At 36.4% G+C, this 10,918-nt stretch overlaps 1 protein-coding gene across 5 annotated transcripts in view; it reads left to right on the top strand.

Annotated features, from left to right (window-relative positions):
* LOC107673693 (POU domain, class 2, transcription factor 1-like) overlaps positions 1–10,918 on the top strand; it is a 20,826-nt gene that overhangs the window by 2,454 nt on the left and 7,454 nt on the right. For 4 of the 5 annotated variants that reach the window (XM_016467408.1, XM_016467409.1, XM_016467406.1 and 1 more), the window contains exons 2-10: positions 4,555–4,666; positions 4,996–5,061; positions 5,407–5,498; positions 7,261–7,440; positions 8,394–8,526; positions 8,622–8,713; positions 8,857–9,030; positions 9,256–9,397; positions 9,701–9,855. In XM_016467408.1, the coding sequence (XP_016322894.1) occupies positions 4,555–4,666; positions 4,996–5,061; positions 5,407–5,498; positions 7,261–7,440; positions 8,394–8,526; positions 8,622–8,713; positions 8,857–9,030; positions 9,256–9,397; positions 9,701–9,855 (1,146 nt within the window). The remainder of the gene's footprint in view (positions 1–4,554; positions 4,667–4,995; positions 5,062–5,406; positions 5,499–7,260; positions 7,441–8,393; positions 8,527–8,621; positions 8,714–8,856; positions 9,031–9,255; positions 9,398–9,700; positions 9,856–10,918) is intronic. The other variant, XM_016467410.1, reaches the window with a different exon arrangement.

Raw genomic sequence — 10,918 nt, 5'->3', positions numbered from 1 at the left:
CTGACTTTGCTATGACAATCTGGCGCTTCTGAATCAGCTACTGTTTTGTTATTAGTTTAAGTATTTGCTATTGACTTAAAATGTGGAGTTTTGCGCATCGTGTGTGTGTGTGCGCGCAAGCGAGAGAGAGCGCGAGAGAGAGAGAGAGAGCGTAAAACAATCATAAAATTGCCATTAGGAAAAAATATTAATACATTCATATATATAATAATACATTCATAGGCCTACATAAAATTATTGTATTTGACATTTCTGTCACTTCTGAAATGATGGCTACACCCCTGGTGTGACAAAATGTTAGCCTATAGATAATACTTTTAAAGCTCTTTTTTAACATCTTGGCTTACATAAATTTCTACATATGCCATAGCATCATTAAACTAGCATCTAACAGTGGACAAAAGTGTTTAGTTTTTTTCTCTCTCTCTAACCTATAATTCTCTAACCATAAAGGCTGCTGTGTAATTTGCCCCCTGACTAAGCATTTAAAGAATTTAGGGGAAGCATTTAAATAATCCTGTAAATGCATTTAAATAATGCAGAATCCAATCGTGAATCGAATCGAATTTAATTGTGAATCGAATTGAATCTTTCCGAATTTGCAAAAGTCGTTCTTGAATCGAATCGATAACCTATTAATCGTAAATCGAATCGAATCGCTGTCTACCCAAAGATTCACAGCCATAGTATTTAGTCATTTTAGGGCTGGGTTTTGACACAAATTTCACGATTCGATTCGATTCTCATTCACAAGCTTTCGATTCGATTACCGATTCGATTCAATGTCGATTAATTTCGTCTGGTACAGTACATGCCAAATTTTCAAAGAAAAAAAATCTCTCAACTAATGCTGTAAAATACACATGAGTCAGTTGGTAATACATTTACTATAATATTGAAGGTTAAAATTGACTGATTTGTTAAAATTACTCAATTAAGTTTTTAAAATAATAAAGTTACAATTACATAATAATATTTCTACTTCAATTCGTTTTTTTTTTTTTTAATATAAACATAATTGGTGGCTGTCATAAAAACACAAAATGCCCTTCTCTACAGTTTATTTTTCTATCTGACTAATGAGGTTATGGTCACCGAATATGCTTTCTGAGGTAAATGTGACGTTAGGTGACATTGTTTACAAGACATATTGACGTTTTTGCGCGGCTGAAACACTAATTGAGAGATTACATGAGACAGGATGCGGATTGTAAAGTTGTACTCTTTCTTTTAACTTACCTTCGGATGTTTAGTCATTCTTATTTTGTGCTGAAACTGGTATTAATGTGGAGGAGATGACCAGTTCACGTGCACCTCGCGCTGCCGTGTCTGCTGAACTGAGGTGCTACAGCGATCGGTCACTTCACATTAAACGGCTCCAAAACGGCATTTATTGTTTAAATACAGCAATAGAATGCACAGAATTTGAAATCTGAGACTTTGTTTCATAATAAAAGTACCAAAGCACAATGCTTATTGCAATGTATTGGATGGGAATTGCCCTTTAACGTTTCAGTCCATTAACTGAAAACAGGCTAGACTAATCGATTCTTAGGATTTAAGAATCGATATCGTTCCGTAAAAATGAGAATCGATTAATATCAAGATATCTATTTTTTTTACCCAGCCCTACATTTTACTGTGTTTCATCATCCGTTAACAGCCAAAAAAGTCAGTTTTGCTATTTTTATTCTCTTGTGACAAATAGTCTTTAGTACTTTAGTTATCATATTGCTTACAATCATTAATATAACTCTTAATCGTGACGTGGTTTTGTATATACTTTCGAGTCACAGATATTCACTGTTGAGCTGATATTCAGAACTAATTCATGATTGGTAGTTTTATTCGTTTATCAGCTTTACAGAAATTCATAACAGTGTTTGTAATAGTCCACTTCTGGCAGTTTAAAGCTTTCTATGGTAAATATCGCTTTATGTGGGTAAAGTTGGATATAGGCTATGCATAACAATTGAAGTTTATCTCTTTTTTTTTTTGTGGTTAAATTGAGGATTATGAGATCTGAAAAGATTTGGATTCAGTTTATAACATTTTGGTGTAGTAATAATATAATTACTAATAGGTGTATTACTGCTATAATGAAAATGATGCCAGAATTATGTTAGTATTGATTATATTCTATTATAATATTTCCTAATGCCTTGAATAAGATTTTATTTTATATTCAAAATGTTCATTTTAATTGTAATTTTCTAAACTAATGTTGTTATGCGCTTTTGTTTTTATTAGTTAGTTGTTTAGCTCTAATGTACTTTATTTGTTTTTAGTAATTTTTCTAAGTTTTCATCTAATAGTGATATTTTATTTATTTCAGCTTTATTTCATTTACCAAAGGTTTTAGTTAACAGTAACAACATGACGCATATCTGGGTTAAAGATTTTGGTCATTTTTCCCACCCTGTAATATTGCTTTTTTACAGTTGTTCCTGTAATTAATATAGAGTATCTTACATTTAAGGCAAAACAATGTCTTGGCTCATCAAATCAAAGACCAGAGCTTACTGTTGAAAATGTTATGTTTATGTTATGTTATGTTTCACCCTGATGTCTCACTACAAGAGAAACTTGGAGAAATTTACCACATTTTTTATTTTTATTTTTTAAATCTGCTTTGAAATCTATTGTATCACCCTTCTCTCATGTAACATGAATTCTCTGACTATATGAGAACTATTTGGTTTATAATTTAAATTAGCATATAATTGTTTGGCTTTAGACATGTCATGAAGGAGTCAGGTGTAACAGACCCTGCTTTTAAACTGATAACATTTTCACTCTGTGTGTAGGGCCTAGAGACAATGACGTGCTGAAACTTGTTTGTTTCCTGTATCCACAGGTCATACCTATGGTGTAAATTACCTGCATGAATCCTTAATTTTATTTTTGTAGTAACTGACACCTTTCAAGCATAGTAGTGAAACTTCATGGCACTTTGCATCTCACTTTGACCATCTGTCTGTATTTTTTTTCTTTTGATTGAGTTTTTCTTCATGCTCTGCTGATGTGAACATGTAGAAACAGTCCCTGCAGGCTAACAGTCTGTTAATTAAAATGATTATAGACCTAAAATCAAGTGAGAGTTTGTGGTTTTTGCCAGCCTTCGAGAATTATGTGCAACAATCCTCTTTGTATTTCTATGTGGCAGATTGGAGTGACTTCATGTTGTCCAGTTAAAATGGTTTTGTCATATTAAATTATAATATATGAGTGAAAATATTTGTAATCTGGGAATGGTTTCCATCATACTATCAAGTGTCTTTAATTTTTCATCTGTTCCTCTCTGAAACTCAAATGTAATGTGTTTTCAAATGCACAATTTGAATATGAATGATGTTATTTGTTCCTGCTTGCTGGTAATGAAATATTGAAATTGTTTTGTCCTCTGTGCTGTATTCAGTCCTCTTTTCCATAAAATGCCCCAAATGCCTGTTTATAAAGTATAATATTTGCATTAAATTGAGGAAATGTTTTTTGCTAATTTGAATACTACTCTCCAGGTTAGTTTTGCCATTAAACTAAGTTTCTCTTTGGATAAGATGTTAAACAAAAATAACAGCTATAACCTTTGAAACTATAGCTGTTTTGTTGGATTATGCTAGTCTTGTAATCCTGCTGTTGTCTGAGTAAAATTTAGCGCTCTGAAAAAGTATTTTAAGTGTCAGCAATACTTCCTTTTGGATAGGCGGATTTCTTTATGCTTACTCTGTCAGTTCTTTGTTCTAATGTGTAAATCTCTGTTGTAATTAGGCCACGCTCTGAAAATATCAGTTAATGAGGTGCACAGTTAATCTGGATATGCAAAGCAGACTTCATGATCTTTTCCAGACAATACGGCTACAGAAGTCACAGAATTTGATCCCTGAAGTGTTTGGGCCACAGGGGGCTGTGTGAATAGGATGGTGGAGAATGGCAAGTAATTTACTTCCCGAACAGCTCCATCATCCGCAACCTCTGGTGGTTAGAATGTATAAGAAATGCTTCTGAACGCAACCTGCTGTCTTTATGTCCAGATACCACCCTCGCCGGTTTGTGCGCTTTGATCGCATTGACAGAAAGCTCACCTGTTTCACCTAATTTAACCAGCGCTCCGTAGGTAATTGGGCTCGTGCATTGACACTGGATTTTTTTCCATTCCTCCTTTTTCCCTCCAAAGCGATCCAATTAATATGCTAATGAGATTATAAATATTTATGAACATTTAAATTAGGGAGAAAGCTCTCAGAGCGCCGTGCGAAATTAATTGCTTGCAGGACTTCAAAGTGTTGCTCGGCTAATGAAGTGAGGCAGATTTGCATATGGCTTTAATCAGCTGCATACTGATTATGCTTTATTACGGCGCTGGCAGCCGCTTCGCTTCTGTTCCGTTCCAGAATGAAAACGAACTTAACACTCTAGTTATGACAATCATGGCACAGAGAGAGTGAGAGAGAGAGCCAAGCAAGCCGGAGAGACTGAGAGAAAGGCAGCCACAGTTTCACTGAAGCTTAGCTGTGCTCTGCACGCGTGTTGTTTTTTCCACTCCAAACCGTTTAGTTACACACAGAGAGAGAGACGTCTTTGCTTTTGAGGGTTGTCTGCGAAAGGGGTGCTAAGTTTGTTGTGATGCTCGTCGAGACGCTTGACAAGGCAGGTGCAGCAGCTGCTGGTGAGTGATGTTTGTGGTCGGCAACAACATTTTAAGATCTGTTTTACCGTATAGTGATGCTATGCTATCTGGTGTTGAGTAGTCAAAATGTTTGGTTTGTCAATTTACAGCATTCAGATTTTTTCATTTTCTCATAACAAAACTTTGAGACATTCTGTGTAGTCAATAGCATATTAAGTAGGAATATTTTTGAAGTGTTCATTTGAAAAAATATTGGGTCATGGTTTGGATTTATTTTTTTTAAATGTTGCTGTCTCACTTTTGAAAGTCACTGAATGATTGGTGTTTGAAGAGAAACTGCAAGTCCGACCTTCCTCTGTCTGTTCCAGATTCTAGAATGAGTAATCCATCGGAAACAAGTAAATGTACAATGGAGAGTGGGGACGAAAACAATGGTGAGTTACCCAAGGAACCGTTGGCTCCTTAACTTGCATGTTTATACGTTTTCTCCAGTAGTCTGCTCAGATCTTTTGCCTTGATCTTTCTAACACAACTTTCTTTTACATCTGAGTGAGTTGAAAGACTATCACTTCGCAATTTGTAAGTTGTAAAGGGTCACTTGTGCTGCTTTGACTGAGGTTGAACATTTAGGACAATGTCTCTCAATATGTATCGCAGAACGTTTTTTTTTTTTTTTAAAGATTGAAATAAGAAAGGCCATGGAGCTGAATAACTTGGTTGAAAAGACCTTTTTGTGTGGCTCTGATCTATTGTAGCATTGACTGCTTTTCTTCTTCCAGGTGCCCAAACAAATGGACTGGACTTTCAGAGGCAGACTGTGCAAACAACAAGCGCAATCACCAACGCACACGCACAGGCCTTGCTCCAACAGGTATAATCTTTTTCTCTGAGCTCTCACACACATTTGTGGTCTGTGACATGGATGAAAGAGCTATAGGAATTGAAAGATGTCCCCAGGGCCCGTGTCTTGAGTCACAAAACTGCCACTGTCTTGAACTGCGTGTGTCATTATCATGTTTCAGAGTGACTGCAGAGGCTTTCCACCTGATGTCATGCATTATTGCGTCTGTTTGAAAATAATGTGTGAGATTTGTCATAACTTTGAAGATTAGAGATTTAAAGCACAACATGCTATCTCCTGGTTACAGGGGAAATTATTGGGCCCCATATGCTAATTAGCTGCTCTGCAGTTGCTCGGAAACAGATGGTTGAGAATATGCAAATCTATGCAGAATTTACATGTACTGCATAACAGTTTCATTAATTAGCATACCCGCTTTGCTCTCCGCTTGAAGTCTCAGAAGGCTGCGGTATATTTATATCACCGTACGTGAGCGTCGAACAAAACACATTTGATTTTGGAGAGGAATTTTGGGATGGTCTTCCTCTGTATTTGCTTTCTCTGCCCCCATTTCCACATAGATTGAGCAAAAGGTAAAAAGCCCTCTTTATTAATCCTTATTTGCTTCTGCCACCAAACTGGAACGTTTAAACCAGAAAAAAGCATGAACCTTATTGTGCAAAAGAGTACAACAGTGCCTGTCTGCTTTTTCAGCGCTCTTGGCTCCGAAAGTGTCTTTCCCAATTCATTTTTCCATAGAGATTTTAAAAGTCTTTGTTAAAGAGTTAAAAGCCATAAACCAAACCAGCCACTAGGTGAATTACAACATTACAAACATAGATTTGTAGCAAAACAATTTACATTTTGACAAAAAAACAGTAAGGGAAAGAACATCAATCCCATGAAGCATTGCAATTAACATCACCAAATATACAGCAATTGTTTCAAATCTGTTGACTATAGCTATATAAACAATATATTATACATTTATTGTAAACTATTCATATATAAATATTTAAAACATTTCAGAGCGAAGGCAGACTGACTACATCATTTGCAGTGCTTCATGAGCTAAAATGTTTTAAAATGTGCAGAATTGTGGGTAATGCAGTTTTTCATGAGGAGTTCCACTGTTATACATGATTATTTAAAAATAAGTTAAAATAACATGTTGCCTGTTCATAGTATAGTACGGCACTATTCATCCTCATTTTCTTAATCCTGTACAGCTGGGTATCGATTTTTTTTTTTAAGTGGTAGAAGCCTTTTTGTGACTTGAAAAATCACCTTTAGGTTGACCCTTACTTGTCAGTAGCACAAAAATATATTTGACTTCAGGCTGCAAGTCCTTGCTGTTTTGATTGGCCGACCTAGAACCTGGACAGACTTTAGTGTCATTGCATTTTTGCCACAATCAAACTATCAGTGTGGTATATAGATATAAACCTGTTATATAGTGACACTGAAATTTCACTGTGTTCTACTTTGTGCACAAATTGAGGATTTAAGGAAATGTTTAAAATCATGCACACTCAAGGATTTTAGTATAGGTTGATATAGTTATTAAATATAATTAATCATGGCTAACTGTAAATAGCACATTTCGACAATGGCAACATCTGCAACTGCCATTTAGTAAATAAACACGCTGAATCCAGGGTAAAGCTTTGTGAGTAACGGGGTAATTTCCACCTTGAGAATTTTATAGAAATGGGTCTAGTGCCAAATATGATGATTAGAGATTAAATGAATTCTTGTCTTTGTTTCTTTGTCTTGCTCTCTTTTTTTGCAGTTGACTTTGACTCCAGCGCAGCAGCAGTTATTGCTGCAGCAGGCTCAGGCTCAGCTCTTAGCAGCAGCGGTGCAGCATTCAGCCAGCCAGCAGAGCAGCACTACAGGAGCCAGCATCTCTGCCTCCGCTGCCACCCCCTTCACCCAGATGCCCCTCTCCCAACCCATCCAGATCACACCTGTAAGAGAGCCGCAGTTTCATTCATCCGAGTCTCAGTACTGAAATGGCCTTGTTTTATTTGATTGTAGCGACACCATTCTTTCAATATTATATTGTCATTTGAATGAATGGCATTTCAGTAAAGGCAAAACTAATGGATGACAGACATTAACGAAAGGACTTTCTAAAAGTAAATTCTTGTTAACTTGTCCTGAGAATGCCTCAAGTGTCAGAAGCGAAGTGTATTTTTAATTAACATTAACATTTAGCCAAATAAAGGACATTGGCTGAAAGAAATGGTAACAAATATGTCAATGGAAAAGATAACATATTAAGGGATAAATATACAATTTTTGATGGAGTTTGGGGACCTTTCAGATTGTTCTTAAAATGTGGTGTACTTGGACATGTGTTGATAGAAGACTAAGAAAAGAGGTGATATTGTATATTAATTTAAAGTATTGCAAAGTTTTTTTTTTTGGGGGGGGGGGTTCTTGTTCTCTCTGTTACATGGATTATATATACATGTGTATAGTTAAAATGCAACAAAATATGAAAAAACATTAACATTTAGTTCTCCAGGCCCTTCAGCTATTTATACAAAGGAAGTTGCATCTGAAGTGTATAGAGAATCAAAGTGCCCAAAATGAAATTATTAAATCAATAATAAAAAAGGTGCATTTGAACACTTTTAAATTGGCAAATTTAAAGAGGAGGCATTTCCACTAGGATCAAAATAGCAGAAAACGCTATATCATTTGCCTAAATGTTTTACTTTGCTGATTGTCATGGCAACAGCTAAATTTATTTTTCCAATAATATCTTTACTGTTGAACCCCACTCGTTTTAATTGGTGAGGTTGTCATGGCAGTCATAGCTTAACTGGTGCACTTGGTATAGTGGTATACTGTATATATTGGTATAGTACACATACTAAGGTTCTTCTCACTCTGCGTTTGTGTGGAACAATACAGCAGTTACAGCAGCTGCAACAGCAGCAGAACCTCAACCTGCAGCAGTTTGTGCTGGTCCAGCCGGGCCACCCCATCGCAGCACAGCTGCAGCCTGCGCAGTTCATCATCTCGCAGACACCACAGGGCCAGCAGAGTGAGTCCTGTGTCGTCTTAACCTTCTTGGATCTCTCCGTTCCTCCATGTGATCAGCCTATCTGATTGTTTCGTCTTTCCTTTTGCTCTAACCAGGTCTCCTGCAGGCCCAGAACCTTCTAACTCAACTACCTCAAAGCCAAGCCAACCTCCTGCAGAGCCAGCCAAGCATCACACTTGCCACACAGGTCAGGGGCATCCCAATCACCCACTGGATCCATTTGTACACATCATCTAGATTATTTTTGATTTTGATTTGAAAAATCTGTTAAGACATCTACAAGAGTGGATTTGCATACATTCCAAACACCTTTTTCCTTCCACTTCACAGCCTGCTACACCCACACGCACGATAGCAGCGACCCCCATCCAATCCCTTCCTCACAGCCAGACGACACCAAAGCACATCGACACACCCAGCCTGGAGGAGCCCAGTGACCTGGAGGAGCTAGAGCAGTTTGCCAAGACCTTCAAACAGAGACGTATCAAACTGGGCTTCACGCAGGTAAACGGGACTTCCCTCGTCACACAGTTTGTCTTGTTGCACGCTGTTGTTGATTTCACTATTCAGGAGTCTCCGATGGTATTTAATCATCCAGGTCATCACAGAATGTGAATTATTTCTAATTATTTGCATTCTCCTCCATCTGAGACTCATACGGTGACTTGTAAATTCTGCCTGACTTTTTCAGAGTTCAAAACTTTAATGCTATTGTGTTGCTTGTATCAGGGGGATGTTGGCCTTGCCATGGGAAAACTTTATGGAAATGACTTCAGCCAAACCACCATTTCTCGCTTTGAGGCCTTGAACCTGAGCTTTAAAAACATGTGCAAACTGAAGCCTCTGCTTGAAAAATGGCTCAATGATGCAGGTATGTATTTTCTCTGCTCTGAGCCATTTCTCTCCTTTGCCGTCCTCGCTCAAAATAACATTGAATACCATGAAGAATGTTAGAAAGAATATGAAGATCCCGGTCGCATTCCTCTTTCGTTTTGGAGTTCCTCTCAGAGTACTGCAGGTCTCAGCTCTCCTTTCTGTGTTTTTTTTTATATAAAGCTAATGTTTTACTTAAATAATGTTGCTAAGTAGTAGAGCTGATGCTTCGAGGCACATCTGCAGTGCTGTTTGGCACAGGTGCTTATATCACTCCTTCTTTGTGCTTTTGTGTGCGCTGTTTGTGCAGAGAACCAGACGTCTGACCAGGCCCTGTCCAGTCCCAGCTCTCTTGGCTCACCTGGGCTGGGCTTGGAGGGTTTGAACCGCCGCCGCAAGAAGAGGACCAGCATTGAGACCAACATCAGAGTGGCCTTAGAAAAGAGCTTTCTGGAGGTGAGCGACATCTCGCATCAGAGCTTATTTGATGAGCCGTTGTTAAAGTTTTACTGGCACAAAATCTTCCACTGGTTTTTAGTGACAATGTGATGGAACTATCAATTAAATGTTGAATTAGTGTTTATTAATAATGCAATTAATATTTTCTGCAATTCAGTGTATTGTATTATTATGAATGTACATTAAATTATTATTATTATTTACGCTCATTAATATTTTCTGTAATTTATACACAGATTTATATTCCATTTTATTATAATTGCACTTTATTATTTAAAATAATTTATTAATACAATAATTTATTCTTTACACTATTAATATTAAACTGCAATTAGGTAGTGGTAAAATATTTTTATAATACAATTATTTGTATTTATTTATAATATTTTTATTTATATTATTAAGATGTTAATAATAATTTAATTTCCTCTAATTCAGTTAACACCGATTTATATTACTTATTATTACTATTATTATTATTGTTGTTGTTTATTGTTAGTAGTAGTGTACTTTATTATTATGTTATTACTACTACTTAATATTAACATTTTCTATCATTCAATTTACATAGTTTTGTATTAAATTGTATTTTTTGCTATTAGTAGTAGTAATAGTAATGTAATTTATTATATAATTATTATTATAATTTTAATAAATAACAATAATAAAATAATAATACAGTAATATAAAACTGTAAATTGAGAACTACAGAAAATGTTTGTACGTTCTACCTTCTTACATTATAAGAAACGGAACACCCACAACTAGACTTGTGCCGGTATTCGGTAATACGATATATCACGGTAATGAATATGCACGATATTGTTATCCTGGGCTCTTCTAAATACCTTGAATAATTATATATTACAAGTTATTCAGAATTTTGAATGCATTTTAAGAATACTTTACCCATCAACTGGTCAAAATGCACAACACCGCTGTATGCTGTGAAAGACGCGTGCGCACTCTGATCTAAACAAGCGCGGACGAGAAGCACATGGCGGAACATGTGAGAGACGCTCTGGATGAAAGCGCACTTTCACTCTCTGACAGCAGATGG

The sequence above is a fragment of the Sinocyclocheilus anshuiensis genome, unplaced genomic scaffold (genome assembly GCF_001515605.1).
Source record: "Sinocyclocheilus anshuiensis isolate Anshui unplaced genomic scaffold, SAMN03320099.WGS_v1.1 scaffold628, whole genome shotgun sequence".
Lineage (NCBI taxonomy): Eukaryota > Metazoa > Chordata > Actinopteri > Cypriniformes > Cyprinidae > Sinocyclocheilus > Sinocyclocheilus anshuiensis.
The sequence above is the reverse complement of the archived record's forward strand: the minus strand, read 5'-3'. Positions and strand labels throughout refer to the sequence as shown.